This window comes from Mercenaria mercenaria, chromosome 17, assembly GCF_021730395.1.
Source record: "Mercenaria mercenaria strain notata chromosome 17, MADL_Memer_1, whole genome shotgun sequence".
Taxonomy (NCBI): Eukaryota; Metazoa; Mollusca; class Bivalvia; order Venerida; family Veneridae; genus Mercenaria; species Mercenaria mercenaria.
This window is the reverse complement of record NC_069377.1, coordinates 43,763,704-43,785,456: the sequence shown is the minus strand read 5'-3', so window position 1 is coordinate 43,785,456 and position 21,753 is coordinate 43,763,704. Positions and strand designations below refer to the sequence as shown.

The 21,753-nt window shown below is 34.7% G+C and overlaps 1 protein-coding gene across 1 annotated transcript in view; it reads right to left on the bottom strand.

The window, feature by feature from the left end:
• LOC123536240 (uncharacterized) overlaps window positions 1-21,753 on the bottom strand; it is a 59,999-nt gene that overhangs the window by 17,641 nt on the left and 20,605 nt on the right. The window contains exons 5-8 of the mRNA XM_053527809.1: window positions 4,353-4,432; window positions 3,172-3,228; window positions 2,507-2,588; window positions 1,171-1,295 (exon numbers count right to left, since the gene is read on the bottom strand). Coding sequence (XP_053383784.1) covers window positions 1,171-1,295; window positions 2,507-2,588; window positions 3,172-3,228; window positions 4,353-4,432 — 344 coding nt within the window. The remainder of the gene's footprint in view (window positions 1-1,170; window positions 1,296-2,506; window positions 2,589-3,171; window positions 3,229-4,352; window positions 4,433-21,753) is intronic.

The window sequence follows — 21,753 nt, the reverse complement described above, 5'->3', positions numbered from 1 at the left end:
TTTTTTATTTTATCAGCATTTCGAACAGTGTTTCAGACAAGGAAAACACTGCACACATACTCTGTACCATTGGAGACTTAAGACATTATTGTCTTTTATCAGTTTGTCATGGAGACCGTAAGTTTTGCTGGGAATCAACCTGCTACCTCTACATTCAGTCTGTAATAAACCTACCAAGCTAACTCTCTACTACAATGTCTAGGCTGTCTTACCGCTTCATAAGTATGTGTCCAGTTCTCATTGTCAATTTCTACACGGCTACAATTCCAACAATTTTTTGTCAATTTAGAAACAGACCAAATCAACATAAACCTAGAGCTGCTTTTGAGAAAACCGCATGTCTCCCACAACTGCCTAATCATCTAAATAGTAAGTCAGTCTTTATATACTGTTTACTCACTACAAATATACCTCTGAAGAGTAAAAAGGCTGATTCTGGATAATTCAAGGGCCATAATTTCAAAGTGCCTGAAACGATTTGGCTAGTTATAAAACTTGGCTGAGGACTTATGGTCAAACACATTTTGGTGAAGATTGGATGAGAATTGTGCAACTTAGAGCATGGACAACAGTAAAAAGACCTATTTTCGGTAATTCAAGGGCCATAATTCCAAAGTGCCTGGGCAGATTTGGCTGTTTATCGAAACTGGCCAAGCACTTATGGTCAAACACATTTTGTTCATGTTTGGTGAAGATCGGATGAAAAATGTTCCACTTAGAGTGCGGACAAGAGTAAAAAGGCTGATTTTCGGTAATTCAAGGGCCATAATTCCAAAGTGCCTGGGCTGATTTGGCTAGTTATTGAACTTGGCCGAATACTTATGGTCAAACACATTTTGTTTAAGTTTGTTGAAGATCAGATGAGAAATGTTTGACTTAGAGTGCGGACAAGAGCAAAAGGGCCGATTTTCGGTAATTTAAGGTGCTCCAAAGTGCCTGGGCCAATTTGGCTAGTTATCGAACTTAGCCATGGACTTATGGTCAAATACATTTTGTTTAAGTCTGGTGAAGATAGGATGAAAAATGTTTGACTTATGAGTGCGGACAAGATTTGTGACAGACAGACACACAGACTGGAGTAAATCAATATGTCTCCCACACCACTGTGTGGTGAGAGACATAATAATCAAAACATTTTTTTTTGCATAAGAAGTTATGTAATTTCCTTACCCTCTCTGCCATAAAAATTGTATTGCACTGGCTAGCAAGTTCCATATAAGCTGAGGACATTTTCAACAATCCTTCTTTTAATCTAATCAGTTTTACTGCTTCATTTTCTCTTACTCTTTCACTCACTGAAATTAAATAAATATAACTTTTGCCTGTGTTCTGAAAATTTCCATCATAAAATTTCTGCTTCTCACTGGATTTGTAAAATAAAATGCCCTGAAATTTAACCCTTACCATGTTGACACGATTGATTCTGCCTTTGCAACCAGTGTAGATCATGATCAGCCGGCACATCCGTGCAGTCTGATCATGATCTGCACTGTTCGCTATTCAGCCAGTTATCTTTTTGGTAAGCATCCCTTTTAACAGTTAATGGTATTGTCCAAATTGGAAGATGGACAAGTTCATTACAGAAAATTTGCAGGGCAAGGGTTAAAGATACTCAGGATCAATATCTTAAAGTGACATATCCTCTTGCAAGTGTTATTACTGCTATAAAACCATTTGTGATACCAAATGTCACATATAAAACTAGTTGCTCAGTCTCCCAGACACAGCTGTCATTCTTCCACTTTCGCTTAGGAAGTATTCACCTCTGTTAACATCTCAGTCTGAATATGTTTAAGAACCTAGAACAAATGTTAACATCTTCAAAAACACTACTGTATAAGAAACTTCGCTTTTAAATTTGATATTTTTACTATCACTGACCTACAATATGCTGAGAAAACTAAATAAGTTTTCCAAACTTATTTTCTGTTCTGCCATCCAACTTACTTCTGGCTACACTGTTTTTGTATATTCTAACAGACTATTGTGTGTTAACCCTTTTGTAAGACTCCTCTAGCAGACAGTCAGTACTAATATGGAGAGGTTTGTACAAAATACAAAAGACACTTCCATTCCAGAAACTCTAAGATGTCTTTTGAAGTTTAGTGTGGTAGACGAAGAGCACACATTCTCTTATTATCCTAACATAAGAAGTAATTTTTAGTTGGAGGTGTGTGTGTGTGTGTGTGTGGTGGGGGGTGATTGAACTCATGGCTCATGGTTTCATAGTCATACAGAGCTAACACTGGACCATTGCATTCACCCTCTTTAACAGATCAACAGTAAATATAAGTTTTTATTATCCTGCACATAACCAATCAAAGGATATGGAATAACATGCTATTACTTTATTCAATGTATTTATGTGATGTTGTCTGTGCTTAAACAGTATCTATCAGATATTCCACTGTTGTGTGGATCTACTTCGACATACTGCTTTAGAGACACTGATAGAGATGTAAGTGAATTCAGGGAAAGTGACTGCTATTTACTAATTAAGAAATACCTTCAGACTGAGCACCTTCCCTAGCTTTCTCTGCCATTTCTACTCTTGACTGTAAAATTCTCAGTTCAATTGCTGATGCTCTCTGTAATGTTAACATTAAGAACATATGAATAAAATTGAAAAAAAGAAAAACCGCTGATGGGGAAAAAAACAACTGGAGACAATTTTTTAAATGTTCAATGGATTGATATTTACAGCACAGACCCATTCAGGTCAATATGGGGCTCTAGCTGCCAAGCAAACTTGGAATCACTTGCCTCTAAGGACTATTTAAACTTTGCTCTGGTCATGAAAAAGAGGAAGCCATCTGGCGTAAGTTTGGTAGGTCTACCAAAGTGCCAGCTAAAAATTAAGTCTAGAGGGATCACTTGGGTCTCATCCAACACTTAAACTGTAAAGTCAGCACATTATCAGAACTGTGTGACTCAAATGCCACCTAACATACCAAACACATCAGACTACCGAGACAAAAACCTCTTTTGCCAAAACTTCATGTTTATGCCCATAGAATTAAATGACTGCCTCATACCTACTTAATTCTTTATTAAAGGATTTGACTATCAATGTATATGTATAATTTAATCAAATTCCAGTCTTCAACAAAGATCAAGAACATAACATTTATTAACTTGTAAGATCTGTATTTCAGATCACTATGAATTTACCTTAGCAACCTTTCTCATTTCCTTTCTAACTTTCATTTCTTTCTCCTGACAATAGTCCTGCAATATAAACATCAACATATGAGACATATATCATACACAGGGCTTTTTATAGGGCTTTTGGGAAAAAGGTCCCTGGTTAGATTGGGATTTTTTATGCGGTGCAATGTCAAAATTGGGAAAAAAAGAATTGACAAATCAAGTAAATTGCAATTTTAACATTCAATTATATTAGTTTAAGACTTTATTTTCGAGTTTTACTGGTAGACATTCAAATGAATTAGAAACTTAAAGTACCCCCACCCCAAGTGAAATTTAGAGAATTTGTTTTTTCAGGATTTTTTTTTAAATTGCTGATTCTAGCAGACCTTGCAAAAATAGAATAACTCTTCATTTGTCATGTTTAAACTTTTATTTACACCCAGTTTTCACCATAATTACAGCTGAATTTTCTAAATAGTAGAGTGTGAGTGTGTCAAGTGAAAAAATTGGGTCGGGAAAATATGTGACAGGTGTAACAACCATCTGTTAACAAGTTTTTGGTACTTAATTCAATAAATAGTAATGTATTCATGCATTTTTTAGAGGTGTTTACTTACAAAACATACAATTTTCTGTCAAAATCTTGTATTTAAATTTTGCCCAGGTGCAGACGGTCGTGTTACTAAAAATAGAAACAAGTTGTTTTTCCAACATATTTTATGTGATTTCATTAGCTAAACAAAACTTACTATGCATAAATTATAATCAAAAATTGATTTCAGTTGGGAGTTGTTTTGGACTGGGAATTTTTTTGCTTTAAATTAGGAAAAATGGAGCATATTTGGTATTGGGACTGAAACATTATAAACATACATGAATTAATGTACCAGTTTCATGAAAAAAACTCTGTTGTACCTGATACAATATGGTAGAATCTACTTTTTGTAACTGATATACAGAGAAAAAACAAATATGCACAAAATAATATAGCAAGCATATTCTCCATAATGCCTCCTATAAAAGTACCAGCTTTCATAAGAAAAAAAATTGTACTTTCAAAGTTATGGCAGGATCAACCTTTTGTGAACGACCAATGGGTAGACAAACTACAGTTCAAGAGTACTATAATCTTTAACCTACTAGCAATTTCATTTTCAAGGCAACTGATATATTACAATATTTATATTTTAGCTTATACACACCAGGTTATCTTTAGCTTGTGTTACATGTTTTTCTCCTTCCAGAATCATTTCAAACATCTGTCTGTACTCCTTTAGATGACCTGCAATAACAGTACACGTATTAACAACAAACGTTTTGAAATATAAAAGGTTTGTTAGCTTGCCATATTCTATGTACAATTTCAGCTGTACTTTAGGCATGAAATTGGCTGCCACTTAGTATTGTTCCTCTGTAACTAATTATCTTCATATGTGCTCAGAAAATAAATTTGCATTTCACGACTGTTGATTTCAGTCATTTATCTTTCAGAGAATCTTCACACAAAAAAGCAATATCTATTCTACAAAACCCTAAAATTGAGTGTCCCATGTATACAAGCTATCCACAAAACATCTTTGAAATTCCATAACTTCTTTGCTAACAATGCGCTGGTTTTGTGATAAAGTCGATTAGGTTACTGATCTCAAACTATAAGCCCCATACTGTAAAATCATTAATATTCGTGGGGGACTAATTTTCGTGGATTTCGTGGCTGAGTCAATCCACAAAATTTAATCCCAATGAGTAAGTAAAATTCCCTTTCATTTTATGTTCAGAAGTTGAAATCCATGAATTTATATCCCCAAGAAATTGCCGTTTTGACCAAAACCACGAAATTTCATGCCCATTAAATTAAATGATTTTACAGTTTTGTCATCACCATGTTCAACTGGTAACACCAATATGTGGCAGTGGCACAAAATGTGAGGTTAATATTACCCATAAGCTGGTTTCTCATATGGTTGTGTTATCCTTCCTTTACCAACATGCAGTACTTGCTTTAGATCTAACAAGAGCTGTCTGTTGACAGTGCGCTCGACTATACAAAGAATTGATGAAAGTATAGGGTCAAAATATTACCAGAGGAAGAAAATAGAAAAGACAAACACTGTATTTGTGGATTTGGATAAGTCTTGCACTATATGACAATGTGTGACCATGATGGTAAATTGGTAAGCAAGTGTTCGCAGTTCCAAAGCCATATATAACAGTTTAGACAAAATATGGAATGGTATGCTAAACTATACTAATTTCCATGTCAAAAAAGGGCCATAACTGAGCCAAAGTCCTTATCCTAGCTACCATATGTAATCTTGCCTACATATGTAGACTTTGATAGTAAACAAGTGGTCAAAGTTACAAAGACAAATGACAAACAGGTTCGACAAAATATAGACTGGTACGAAAAATGTAACTGATTTCCAAGTCCAAAAAGGGCCATAATTCAACCAAATAGTTCACAGCATTATGTACTCTTGCTTACAGACAAAGATCATGATGATAAACAAGTGTTCAAAGTTTCAAAGCCATATGTTAAATAGTTCTGACAAAATGTGGACTTGTATGAAAACTGAACCAATTTCCAAGTCCAAAAAGGGCCATAATTCAGCCAAAATAATTAACTCTTGCCTACAGATAGACAGTTATAATAAACTAGAGATAAAAGTTTCAAAGGCATATATCAGTTTACACAAAATATGAACTGGTACAAAAAACTTAATCATGATTTGAAAGTTAAAAGGAGCCATAATTCAGACAAAATCTTTGATGGAATTATGTACTCTAGCCTAAAAACTGGATATGGTGATGGTACGCAAGTGCTGATAGTTTCAAAACAAAAGTTTTTGTCAAAATGTGGACTGGTAAGAAAAACTTAACCAAGGTGTGATGCCGACAGTGACGCCGATGCCATGGTGAGAAGGATAGCTCTACTTATTCTTTGAATAGTCGAGCTAAAATTATTTCAGACACTGAAGATAGTCTATTTGATAGCAAACTGTATACAGAAAAGATAGTAAATCAACCTTATATTTACCTCATATTCAGTGACATTACTGCAAAATATGCGTGGAAGAACATGATGGAAGTATTTAGATTTCTTTAAAGTGCGGTAACTATCCAGCGATGAATTAAAACTGCTTTTTCCCATGTTACTTCTTAATTTAAGGCATTATCTAAAAGCTTTTAGTTATTGTCATAAGAGTATTTCTGAATGGATTGAATGTTTTCACATGGGCTATACTAGTTATACTGGCTAATGTACTTTACTTACAAAATGAAGTACTGTGAATACTATAGAAAACTATTCAGGAAAATGCAGGCTATGACTTAAAAGCACAGGCTGTGGCATGAAAATACAGGCTGTGATTTTTTTTACATATTACTTTCACTTGTTTTCTTTTTCTGTTTGTTGGAAATGGTGCAGTGCATTATGTTTAATATTTTGTATATAGTTTCTAAAAGTTTTTGTTGATTATATTGATATATTTTCAAAGATTTCCTCTTTATCATGGAAATTAAAGAAATTCAAAAAGTTAACAAGGGTTTAATGTGAAATATCATAGAGACTTCTATAAAATGAATTAATCATGTGTCTGTTGCTTATCAAGTAGGGGAGGTAATTATGTTATGTCCATAAGTTTGTACAAGCAGGGGAGCTAATTATGAAGCAGGAAGGAAATTATGTTCATATTTTTTACTGTGACATGTATATTGTATTTTAATCTGTCAATGTAAGTCATGATCAGGTATCTGATGATTTTATCATGTACATCTGTATAATATGATCATGGAAAATAAAATTTTCAGACTGAAGTTCTCTTTTTTTTTTTTTCTTTTATGAGAAAGTAAACCTTTCATGACTGGAACTTTCTGGCCCTTGGAGTAGCAATACTAAACGCAGTTGTATATAGTAAAACAAAGCTGGTTGGTGAGTCCTAGGCAGTATTTATGGGGGAAAAACACAGTCAGTAAAATGTATGCTTAGTCACACAGTAAAAAAAATATGAAACAAGCAAATTCGATGAATTGGTATCCCCCGCCGAAAGGGTTTGTGGTGAGGAATGGCAAAAAGATATATCCAGCAAAAAGTGAAAGGATGTTAATAAGAAGCAAATAATTTCATAAGTCAAAATCAATTTAACAGAAAACAAATGTTTAATTTAAGAGTATATAATAAATATATGATACTTTGATCCTGACTAAAGAATTTATTTTGAATGGGATATGCTTACTGTAATAAGCTTAGCTTTTAAAATTAAATGCAGTTAATTGAAATATGAGCTTGAAGTTTAACTGGAACGAAATATTGTCCTTCGAGTGGTTTGGCACCAGGTGTTGCTGTTTAACATGTACATTTGAACTTAAAAGGACAGTTTCCTTAAGAGAACACAGGTAAGATATCTTGAACATGGCTGAGGGCAAGGTTTGTGCAGCCCACAACTTAACATGTTGAAGGTTTGAACATTTAAAAAAAAAAAGGAATGGAAATATATATATGTATATATACATATATGTATATATTTATTTTTTTAGGGGTGGGGGTGCAGGGGAACGGGAGAGGAAACAAAATTTCACATGTTGATTATAAATATTGATTGAAAATTAAACATGAAAAAAAGAAAAGGGGTAAAAGGGTGAAGTTTTTTTGGGGGGGGGGGGGGGGGAGGATGCATGATCAGTGGTGGCATGACTGGGTGGAGAAGTGAGGTGGGGGAATAGTACCAACTTGGAAGGTTTGAAAAAATCTAAAATAAAAATGAAATATTTTTTTTTATTTTTTTTTGGGGGGGGAGGGGGTTGAGGGGGGGAGGGGGTGTGACCAAGGCAGTAGGTGACCAGGTGTGGGTGCGCAACTTCACATGTTTATAATAAATGTTCATATAAAAGAATGAAAGAAATTTAATAAAATTCTGTCAAATGGTAAGTTTGTTATGTACAAATAAATTATGTGGGTTTTTAGACAATTAAAGGGCAATAACTCTGAAGTTACAAAAGAAATCCGTACAAAACTGTCTGTGCACAACCACATTATAGTGCTCTAAATTCTGTTAAAGTTTCATAGTTCTACGTAAAATATAAACAATAGTTACGATGCAGAAATTGCCATATCTATGTTACTTGGGCAATCTGTCTGAAACTTGATGGGCCCCATAACCTCATAGTGGTGAACATGTATATGAAGTTTGTTTGAAAAAATCTAAAATAGGAATTTTTTTTTTTTTTTTTTTTTTGGGGGGGGGGGGGGGGTGTCAGGGGGAGGTGTGTGATCAAGGTAAGGGGTGACCAGGTGTGGGTACACTACTTCACATGTTTACAATAAATGTTCATGGAAAAGAATGAAAGAATAAAATGAAATTCTACCAAATGGTAAGTTTTGTTTTTGTAACAAATATGTGGATTTTATACAATTAAGGGCAATAACTCTTAATTTACAAAAAAAATCCGAATGAAATTGTGTGTACACAACCACATTATGGTGATCTAAATTCTGTTTAAGTTTCATAGTTCTAAGTCAAATATATCAAAAGTTATGATGCAGAAATTGCCATATTTATAGTACCCTATATAGTTAATACTAAAAACTTCTAAGGGCCATAACTCTGGTGTTACTTGGGCAATCTGACTGAAACTTGACGGGCCGCAAGAACTCATAGTGGTGAACATGTATATGAAGTTTTAAATAAATATTCCCAACCATTTCCTAGATATGGCTCCGGACAGACGGACGAACGGACAACGCCAAAACTATATCCCTCCGACTTTCGTCGGGGGATAAAAATAGGAGGGATTTATATGTGTTTTATGTCAAGCTTTAGTATGAAAAGTTAGTTTATTATCCCCCGCCGATGAAATCGGGAGGGCGGGTATTGAAATGGCGTTGTCAGGCCGTCCGTCAGTCCGCAGCCATTTCTCAGTAACTACCTGGTAGAATTTCATGAAACTTGAAATAAACATGAACCAACATACTGCGATGATGCCCGTCAAGTTTTTTTTTTTGATTGGTCAATTTCCCTTCGAGTTATTGCCCTTGATTTAATGAAAAATGTCCGTCCGCAGCCATTTCTCAGTAACTAGCAGGTAGAATTTCATCAAACTTGAAATAGACATGAACCAAGATACTGCGATGATGCCCTTCAAGTTTTTTTTCGATTGGTCAATTTCCCTTAGAGTTATTTCCCATGATTTAATTAAAAATGCCACAAAAATGTCCGTCCGCAGCCATTTCTCAGTAACTAGCAGGTAGAATTTCATCAAACTTGAAATAAACATGAGCCAACATACTGCAATGATGCCCGTCAAGTTTTTTTTTGATTGGTCAATTTCCCTTGGAATTATTGCCCGTGATTTAATGAAAAATACACGTCTGCAGCCATTTCTCAGTAACAAGTTTGTAGAATTTCATGAAACTTTAAATAAATATGAACCAACATACTTTGATGATGCCTGTCATTTTCTTTTTTTATTGGTCAATTTTCCATACAGTTATTGCCCTTTAATTGTTTAAAAATCCACAGATTTATACATAACAAACCAACCAATTGGAAGAATTTCATTAAACTTCTTTCAATCTTTTCCATGAACATTTATTATAAACATGTGAAGTTGTGTACCCACACCTTGGGTCGCCACCTTGCCTTGGTCACACCCCCCCCCCCCCCCCCCCCCCCCCCCCCCCCCCAACCCCCCCAATTTTTTTTTTTTTTTTTTTTTTTTTTTTTTTTTTTCATTTTTAATTTTCCATCAATATTTATAATCAACATGTTAAGTTTTGTACCCTCCCCCCACCCCCCAATAAAGAAAAAACAATCATTTTCTGTTAATTTGATTTTGACTAATGAAATTATTTGCTTCTTTGTAACATTCTTAACTTTTTGCTGGATATATTTTTTTGCCGTTCCTCACCCACAGACCCTTTCAGCAGGGGATACCAATTCATCGAATTTGCTTTGTTAATTATACCCCCCACTGGGGGAGATATTGTTTTTGTCATGTCCATCCATTGGTCACACTTCATTTCAGATCAATAACTTCAGAACCATTTTACTTGGAACCTTCAAACTTTATAGGGTGGTAGGGCCTATTGAGTAGACGACTCCATCAAAGGTCAAGGTCACAGTGGCCTGAACATGGAAAACCATTTCTGATCAAAATCTTGGGAAAACCATTTCTGATCAATAACTTGAGAAACAGTTGACCCAGAATGTTGAAACTTCATAGGATAATTGGACATGCAGAGTAGATGACCCCTATTGATTTTGGGGGTCACTATTAAAAGTCAAGGTCACAAGGGCGAGAACATGGAAATCCATTTCAGATCAGTAACTTGAAAACAATACAAACTTCATAGGATGATAAGATGTAAAAGAGTAGATGACCCCAATTGTTTTTGGGGCCACTCCATCACAGGTAACCAAGAATGTTGAAACTTCATAGGATGATTGGACATGCAGAGTAGATGACACCTATTGATTTTTGGGTCACTCTATTAAAAGTCATGGTCACAGGGGTCAGAACATGGAAATCCTAACTTCCTATGGTGATTGGACATGCAGAGTAGATGACCCTTTTTGTTTTTGGGGTCACTCTATCAAAGGTCCAGGTCACAGGGGCCATCTGTCTGTCACACTTCATTTTTTATCAATAACTGGAGAACCATTTGACCTAGAACCTTCAAACTTAATAGGGTGATAGGGCTTACAGACTAGATGACCCCTATTATTTTCTAGGTTACTAGATCGAAGGTCAAGGTCACAGGGGCCTGAACATGGAAAACCGTTTCTAATCGATAACTTGAGAACCACTTGACCCAGAATGTTGAAACTTCATGTGATGATTTGACATATAGAGCAGATGACCGCTATTGATTTTTGGGTCACTTGATAAAAGGTCAAGGTCACAAGGACCAGAACAAGGAAAACGGTTTACGATCAATAAATTGATAACCATTTGACCCAGAACCTTCACACTTCATAGAATAATAGGACTTACAGAGTAGATGACCCTTATTGTTTTTGGGGTCACTTGAGGAAAGGTCAAGGTCACAAGGGTTTGAACATGGAAATTTCTTTCCCATCAGTAACTTGAGAACCTCTTGACCAAGAATATTGAAACTTCATAGGATGATTAGACATGCAGAGTAGATGATCCCTATTGATTTTAGGGTCACTCGATCAGAGGTCAAGGTCACAGGGGTCAGAACATGGAAATCAATTTCCAGTCCATAACTTCAGAATCACTAGGCCCAGAATGTTGAAACTTCGTGGGATAATTAGACATACCGAGTAGATGATCCCTATTGCAGCCAACCATCAGTGTCTCAGACCTTCGCTCCTGTCCCCTATTGACTTCTTGCCTATTACTACTATGCATTGGGGAAATCATGCGCTTTCCTACAAAAGCATCTAGTTTTGGCATTGTTTGTCCGTCTGCGTCAGTCCAAAGTCTTATACATGGTTTGGAGTATAAAACATAGTAGAAATGTTAACTGCTGTCTGCAAGTTTCAATCAGATTGCACGAGGAAACAAGATTTATGGCACTTTGTATTTTGTCCTTGGATATATATTGCATATAATAGTGATATTATTGTCGAGCTGCCCTTCCGCTTAGCGAAGACATAGTTGTCCAAATGGCTGTTTGGTGTATGTGCATGTGTCCGTCCAGATTTGTTTGTCTGGGCCATAACTTTGACATGCAATCTTGTTTATATTTGGCATGAATGTTAATCTCAGTGAGACGGAGTGGCATGCGCAAACTCCAGGTTCCTATCTCAAAGGTCCAGGTCATAGTTGGAGGTCAATGGTCATGTCAGATCTTGTCCGGCCCATAACTTTGACATGCATTGACAAATCATGTATATATTTGGCAAGAATGTTTAACTCGATGAGGCGGACTCTATCCCAAAGGCTAAGGTCACAGTTAGGAGTCAAAGGGCGGACTCGACATGTTGCCTGTTGGCATCTAGTTACATTTTCCATCCGTCTAGAGTCGTATACTAGACATGGTTTGAAGGTTGTTTTAAATGTAAACTACTAAGGAAGTGTGGCCATGCAAGTGCCAGTCTTGGTGCTACCGGAAGGCAAAATGTTTGGTCCATTGCACTGTATTATTTTTATGTCCCCCCATCCCCCCACTCCCAACCAATCTGGGAAGGAGGGAGAGGTAGTGGGGAGGCAGCATACAGTAATATCCCAACAGGTTTCGTGTCTTGTCTGTAATTTTGCCGATCATGGATGAATTAAAAAAAAAAACCTGCACAAATGATCAACACGACTTGACGATCTGTTGCGTGCAAGAATCATAAATCTACCAGTCATATTTTTTAATTTTCTCCCTTTAATGTATGTACGTCCGGATATCGTGGCCGGTCTGTAACTCATTTATGGATGGATTTTTAAAAAAAATGGCATCAGTGATCAGCATGATCAAAGAAGTATAAAATATTTATTTTTATAGCTCTTTGGCATGATATGCAGATGTATCGAGTAAAAGAACCATAACCCATCCCTCCTTGTTTTCATCTCCCTATACTGATTTTTTCGTCTAGGGAAAAACTTCATTTTGCATTTAGACGAATTGTAACGTACAAGCACCATACTAGTAACTTGTTTACAGATAATACCCAGTGTTATACCCCATCGAAAAATTACTTGTTTCCATAGACACTGTACCATAACTGCAGAGGCAACTGCTTCGGTGTTTTTTAGCAGACCGCATTTTTTTAGTATCTATAAAAATTGTATTTTTATGCAAAAACAAAAAAACAACAACAACAACGACGACACACAAACACATACAGAAAGATAAATATATTATCTGGGGGTAAATCTACAATATTTCATTGTGCAACTTCCAAAATCGTTAAATCTTTTTAAGTCATATAATAATACAAACATGACACTTGAAAGTGGTCTAACAGATCTATAGGCATTTCTAGCATATCCCGACGACGACTTGTACACCGGATTAAGGACGTATTTACCTGTTTAAGGGACACATCAAAGTACTCCACGGAGGTTTTGGCCAAGTTAAAATAAAACTTTTCTTTCAGATGATGTCAGAATAACATTAATGCCACGACATTAACTATTTGAGCCGTGCCATGAGAAAACCAACATAGTGGGTTTGCGATCAGCATGGATCCAGATCAGCCTGCGCATCCGCGTAGTCTGGTCAGGATCCATGTTGTTCGCTAACAGTTTCTCTAATTCCAATAGGCTTTGAAAACGAACAGCATGGATCCTGGCCAGACTGGGCGGATGCTGGTCGCAAACCCACTATGTTGGTTTTTTCATGGCGCGGCTCATTTATTCTACACCCGTGACTCTGGTGGACTAAATTTGATTTCAAACACGACACAGATTTCTTTGCAACTTGTTTGTAGTCACACCTTACATATATAACAGGACATTTAGTTCTAACCTTTTTGCACAGCAAAAATAAAGACAATTTTTTAAAATGTATGTCAACGTTTAGACTTATATTTCGACTACCTTATATACTGTTTGTTTTCAACAGTACAGATGCCTTAATTCATATACAAGTACAGATGTACAAATAATTACATTTAACAAAAAGTGTATAGGATTTCAAAACAGGCTTTCATACAAATCTTTAAATTCTAAAGTCATCTCCTCGCAGACTATTTTCTAGTATATACAATGTGAAATGTAGGTAGCTTGTAGTTGCAATAACATGTCATTTTCATTATAAATGCTGCAAATCGTTCACGTATGTTTTTATTTTTTTATTAGAATGGTAATATATTTGTACAAAACTGCCCTGGATTATAACTGAAGAAGCTTTCGTGTGTACGGGCCCTCTGTAAGGATTTTAATTTACCCAACATACAAAACTTTTTCACCTATATAAAAATACAGTTCGGCAACAAGTGGAGGTTTTAAATGAGGTCGTAGAAATCTAGCGGTGTGCCTTTACCATGGAAACGGCTACTGAAGCTGGTAATCGCGGAAACTAAAAAACTTTCTTGTGTCATATTTCAAAATGTAATAGTGTTAGAAAATTGAAATTTTCAAATTTTCATTAAATTATGAATACCTATTGTTTGCAGTGATTATATTCTAAATATCTTGTTAAATTTCTTAATTGTCATCAGCTCGTGCAATTTTAGCAATTAGCACGTGCATTCAATTATGAACTAATAAGCTGCCCTTTTTAATCAGAAAATATGTTTTTGGACTTAATTACAACTATGACTGATTTTTGGCTTAAAAAAATTGAATAATACGCATGCAATTGAAATTCTAAAAATTTGGATACGTCAGTTTAACATCATTTTATACATTAACGGAGCGGATTACATGTCATATAGACTATTAATTCGCTTCCTTTTTCAATACACATGGACAATGAAGTTAAGGAATAACTAATATTTTTACTATTACTGTAACGAAATCAAGTATTTTAGATTTGATACTTATCACTTTAATAACTAATCATATTACCAGACTTCTCTCCATAATTCTGTGGTAAAGTAATGGGAGTAAACTATGCCTAGAGTAAAGACTTCCAGTGTGTGTTGAGCGGTTCTATCAAAGTGATGCTAATGTTCTAGTACATGTTTCTATGAAAACCTGGTGCGCCATGTTGCTAAGTACTTATTCAGATAAAGAGCTGAATATATCAGTGTATAAATGCATCCTTTAAATAGTCATTGGCCTTTGTAACATAACTTTGTCTTTATTAAAAACATTTTAACACTTTAGGGTGAAAAGTTCCGATAATGTCGTCTCATAACCTTTAGAACATGTTATTGCTTCAAATCAGGCTGCTAGAACTTCATATGTTTTCACGTGATTAAAAGTAACAGTCATTAGTTTAACGGATACAGATCACAAAGTTAAAGCATTTGTCGAGTAGCAGTTATCATTTTGCAATAATTATAGGCATTTAGCACAAACTATATGGCATATGGCATTTGATATGTATGGAAGGCCGGTGCTCCATGAATATAGCAAAATGGTAACATACCAAATGCTATATGCCTATGGAAGGTCAATGCACAATGTTAACTGCAAAATTGTTAATGCAAAATGAATGCTTAATGTCAAATGTTGGCTTCCAAAAGATAATTGTCAATGATAAATGCTTTATTGTTAAAACAATAAATGTCAAAATGTTCATTGCTAAGTTTTCATTGAAATAAAGAACTGATTACACCAGTTATATAATCATTGCCTTTCGTTACATAACTTTGTCTCTGACACATATTTTAGTCTAAACATTTTATAGCAAATGTTTAGGTTCCATGTCCCCGTAACGTCTGCCACGTTATTGCTTTAAATTAGACTGGCAGAACATATTTTTTTCAAATGAGTAAAAGTTGCATTCATTAGTTGAAGAGAGCCCCATGTGGTTCTGGGACGATATATGTATGAAAAGAATTGGAACCACTGCCTTACCCTTGCATGATCGTAAGAGGCGACTAATAGGGTCTTAACACTTGGTTTTTCTGTAACTCTGTGATTCCAGCAGGCATGCAAATTTTGATTCCATACCCCATGTTTTTATTTCGATGTAAATGAGATGTGAAACCAGAATTTGTAGTCCTGTTTGGCGCCATATAACCTATACTGCGTTGGTGTGCCGTAAAACCCAAATAAATAAATAAATAAATAAATAAATAAATAAATAAATAAAGATCATAAAGATTGATAATTTGAGAATAACCATATATCATTTGACAATAATTTTTTCTTTCTTTCGTATTAGCATTTTGTATATGGCATATCGTATTTTGTATGTAGCATTTAGCATTAAGTATGTGACATTTAACATTAGGCTATTGGCATTTAGCATTAACTATTTCTTTTTTATTATTTGGCAGTTAGCATAGCGCATCGGTCTCCACTAACTGCGCAGGGACAATGAGCCCATGTGTTACGAAAAGAGAAGTTCGCCATGCATTTTAGATGATGTTAGAGGATAAAAATATTTTGGCCACCATCTCTTTTCGCAATTCAATCATTAGACATGGAAGCTAGGGGTTTATTCAACTTCCGGTAGTCCGTATCTCGTAGGCCTGCTAACACAAAATAGGGAGTGACGACTCAGTGTTACATACTGACAAGTGCCGGAACAGTCGTACTAAGTTGCAATAAAGTATTTATCCTAGCACTGAGACGTCTAGGATTTATTCATGTTGTTCAAACTGAGCAAGGGGTAGTGCGTGGGGGTAGGGTGCCTGGGGTTTGGCCACCCGGAGTAACTCTAGGAATTCGTATTTACACATAGTCCTATACTAACTTTCTGTTTGCTTCTTAAAAGAGATTATGGTATATGTATGTTTTCAATGTTTAGAATGTAAGTCATCGTAGTAAAACAATCATTTGGATTTCATTTTTAGCCCATCTGATGTTTTGAAAAAAAAAGAAAAAAAAAAAAAAATTATTGTCATCACTTGATCAGCGTTGGCATCGGCGTTGGCGTCGCCTGGTAAAGTTTTATGTTTAGGTCAGTTTTTCTCCTAAAGTATTAAAGTTATTGCTTTAAAACTTGCAACATTTGTTTGCCATCAATAGTTGACTCTGTACAGCAAGAAACATAACTCCATCCTGCTTTTTGCATGAATTATGGCCCCTTTAGGACTTAGAAAATATCAGCTTTCTTGGTTCAGTTTTATGTTTAGGTCAACTTTTCTCTTGAACTATCAAAGCATATGCTTTAAAACTTGCAACACTTGTTCACCATCAATAGCTGAATTTGTACAGCAAGAAACATAACTCCATCCTGCTTTGTGCAAGAATTATGGCCCATTTTGACTTAGAAAATCTGATTTCTTGGTCAAGTTTTGTGTTTAGGTCAGCTTTTCTCCTAAACTATCAAAGCTTTTGCTTTAAGACTTGTAACACTTGTTCACCATCAAAAGCTGACTCTCTAGATGAAGAAACATAACTCTATCCTGCTTTTTGTAAGAATTATGGCCCCTTTCGGACTAAAAATTAGAAAATATCTGAATTCTTAGTTAAGTTTTGCGTTTAGGTCAATTTTTCTCCTTAACGGTCAAATCTATTGCTTTAAAACTTGGAGCAGTTATTCGCCATTTAAAGCTGACTCTGCACATCAAGTACCGTAACTCTACATCGTTTTGTTGCAAGAATTATGACCCCTTTTGTACTTAGAAAATTATGGGTAGGACAATATTTCAATTAAACAGAGACAAAAAAATCAGATGAGCGTCTGGACCCGCAAACCGGTGCTCTTGTTTTTCATTTTGTCAGTGAACTGTAAAGTGTTTTTGTATATGAAATAACTAGAAATATGCGATTTATTGGAATAAAAACGTATAAAGATAACATTTACTGACCATCTTTTCGAAAACTGACACTTTAACTGTGTATGTTACACAGATATTTTCTTCGTAACCACATGCAGAGGACATATTCTGCTACTACATGAAAGAAATACAGACGTAATCTTTTAAAAACATCGTATATTCCTTTATTTTTTCCATCCGTGCTATATACAAAATATGTACTTGGTAACATACCAAGGGTGATGATATTTCCTGAAAGTTGATTGCATAATACGAGGTTTCGACAGAGTAACAATAAGTGACCCACACCCAAAATAAGAAATACGCAAAGCGTTATTATTATTTCGCAAATTTTATCGTACATTCTTTCCAAATGAACATTAGCATCACTTTGGTAGAACCGCTCTACATACATTGGAAGCCTTTACTCTAGGACTAGTTTACTCCCATTATGGTACCGCTAAATTATGGAGAGAAGTCCGGTAATATGATTAATTATTAAACAATCCAAACTTTGATACTTGATTTCGTTACAGTAATAGTAAAAATATCAACGGAAAAGAGAACAATTATATGCATGATTTATATGTTAAGCGTATTTATACAATACTGACAGCTAACAAAAGGCAGTATCACAAAAACATCATTTATCCACATGTTTTCCAACAATTAATTTAATAAACATTGTTTTTGATGGGTGTTTTTTTCATGTAATATACATTGAATATTCCAAGCCGATATCTAAACAAGTTTTTTCTTAACTTCATTGTCCATGTGTACTGAAAAAAGGAAGCGAATTAATAGCTTATATGGCATGTTATCCGCTGAATTCATATATATATAATGATTTTAAACTGACGTATCAAATTTTTAGAATTTTAATTGCGTGCGTATTATCGAACATTTTCGAGCAAAAAATCAGCCGTGGTTGTCATTAAGTCCAAAGAACATTTTCAGATTAAAAAAGGCAGCTTGTTGGTTCATAATTGAATGCACATGCTAATTGCTAAAATTGCAAGAGCTGACGACAATTAAGAAATGTAATAAGATATTTAGAATATAATCACTGCGGACAATAGGTATTCATAACTTAATGAAAATATGAAAAAATCAAGTTTCTAATTCTACTACCTTTTGAAATATGACACAAGAAAGTTTTTTTCAGTTTCCACGATTAGCAGCTTCAGTAGCCGTTTCCATGGTAACAACACCGCTAGATTTCTACGACCGATCTTAAAAGTCAGTTCTTATTTTACTCAATTGTTTTATCATAGTAAAACAGTTTTGTATGATGGATAAATTAAGTGTGGCACATATTTTGAAAGATTCCTCGTATATTACATTTGCATCATATAGTAAGTATGACAGTATCAGATAACAACACTTTCTGCACTTTTCCCGGGATTTGACTCGGTTACGACCATTACATAACGCTTACACCAGATAGCCATAGTAATAGAAATAGTATATGTTATGTTAAATGACAATCTGGTACTTTGGTTCTACATGTTAGTTTTGATACGCACTTAAAGAAAATTGTTACACTGGGTATTTTACTAATTTAATTAGATATTCACGCAAATGCGTAGCTTATCTGTTGCTATGGGTCACTGTGAAAATTAAATCTGATGTCGTGTACTGAAACACTTATTGAAAGGCTTGCCAGTCAATAGTCAAAACTATTTTCAATAGCTTTCCTGTTCCTATTTCCTTTCCTGTTTTTTTTATGAATCTTTATTTTATTTATTGCATATTTACTGAAAGTGATACTTTTATTATGACTTTTTATAATTGTGTGAAACAGAGTAATATCCTGTATTTTCAGTAAATGAGAGTATTTATCAATATTTCGAAAGAAAAAGAAAATAAGTGTTACCATCTCAAAACTAAATCAGAAGTCAGGTCTCTTTTGTTCAATTGGCGCTTTGACCTTTGAGAGGTAATTGAAGTTTTAGTCTTTTATTTGTCTGATCATGGATTTTTGTCTTTTAGACGTTGGTAATCTGTTTTTCTTTTATTTTTCAGTATTTAAACAAGAAATATTGACTTTTTCTTGTCATTTTGAAATCTTATGCTATAACTCTGAAAAGAAAAGCATATTTTCGAAGTAAAAATAAGTCAGCCTATCTATAAAAAAACTAAACTCATATATAACGCAGCAACAGTATCACTTTGTTATGCTATTGTATGCCATGGTACGGTATATGATGTAATCGAATAGGGTAAGACATTGATTAAACATTCGATATGATCCATTGATATTTTGTTTATATTTTGGGGAAAATGAATGTTAACGTACTCTTTAATGCGTCCATATAAACATACAATATTCAACACATTTTAGATGCAATTATTAATGTTGTTAGTTCTTGGCAGTAGATAAAGTAACATACGGTTCAAAACATACAGTTTACTTTTGGTATAATATTCAACAGTCAGATAACGGAAGTGCAAAGCAAAAGAACATTATTATTAAACATCGTGTTTCTATGGCTGTCTTGTGTCGATGTGACGACATGGTCGTACCCAAGTCAAAATCCCGGGAAAAGTGCATTTTAGGTAACTACAAAGTCCAAAACGGTCACAAACGTAATCGGACACACCATAATGCATTGCTATTGTATCCACCGCCCCAACATTTTATTATTTTTTGGTCGATTATTTCATATGCCTACGATGACAATTCACCAATTTAGAGAAAGCTATGGCCAGTGTGATATTGAGTTACATTTTTTTCTGAATATATTAAGTTTTGGGATTTTTTTGACAAGTTAGAAGGGGAAAAAGAGCACTGGTATTCTTAGATTGTAGTTTTGGTTGAAACAAAACATTGAAAGTTACTGTGTCCACAGTACACTAGTTAACAAAATTAGAAAGGTCTTGTTGGATATCTGTTCAAATATTGAAATATCTGTTGGCATTATTAGATTCTGAGCGATTCTTAGGTCTTACTTTATTGATAAATCATTGTTTACTGACCTAGTTTTGAGACATCATATATGTCAATAAGTTATCTATATTCTATGGTGTTCCAGAATGTTCTACCGAAATACTGATAAACAAGGTGTTTCAATTATTTTTTTTGGGTTTTCCAGAATCTTTTTTTTTAATTCTCGGTGATACAGGAAAGTTCTGGAACCTTCCATATGATGCCTTAGATAGGAAGCTGTCTGAGGACAGGGCAGAACCTAAAGTAAGATCTTACTGAAAAACTTTCCTGTAGTTCTCAATAACAAAATATTACCAGATTTGGATGATTAACATTAACATTGTGAATTTGAAAAAACTATCTCTGAAGAAAGGATTTATATTCATTGGATGAAATTTGGAATTAATACTGATTACATCTAAATTGACCAGGACAGGACTTGGAATATTCTAGCATTATAGGTTGGATTTTACTGCTAATTAACATTTTCAATGTATCTAAATTGTTATATTTCAAAATAAATTATGTTACTGTTAATAGTTGCTGGTTTGTTTTTATGTTACTTTTAGTATTTTAAGTAACAAGCAATTGTTACCCAAAGACGTAACAAAACCTATAGTTTCTGAAACTTTTCAACCAGGAGGGGAACTGAAAAACAGAGGTTACCGAGACATGTAATACTGAAAAATTGCACGAAGACAATAGAATCAGTCTTATCAAGCGTTAGCTAACCTCTGACTCTAAACTATATTACGAACTTTTTGTTATCAGTATTTACCGGTAGTCCATATACAAATGTACTTACGGTCTGCCTTTTAACATTTGCTTTTATTATAGAAATACGAAAAAAATATGAAAAGGATTATACTATTCAGCCAAACTATGTTCTTGATTTTATTCTACATGGATAAATTTGTTTTAGCAGACGTACTTGAAAATAAGGCTTCATTGTTGACTGAAAGCCTAAACAAAAACGACTAATTTGATATCGTTCGCCGTATCAAACTTCTTGGATCGAACGACAACAACATCAAAAATGAAAACAGAAGACTTCGGCGAGAGGTCACCAGTTTAAAGACTCATATATCGTTTCTTACGACAGAGACAGATAAAATTGTCTCCGATCTTCAGTCACAAATTACCAATCTACAAACGAAGAACCAGCAGAACGAAATGTTTATTCAGACCTTACTTTCCACGCAAGAAACGGACATGCGTGATCACAAGACAAGTCTATCAAAAGAAACAAATGACATGGAACTCGAAACAAAATATCTCCTAGATGGAATAGCGCCTGAAATAAACGAAACAAGTGTGCAGAGAGAACGGACAGACGACTTGGAGAAAAAGGACCATATCAATAGAGAAATACCAGATGCAAAACAAATTCTAAAACGA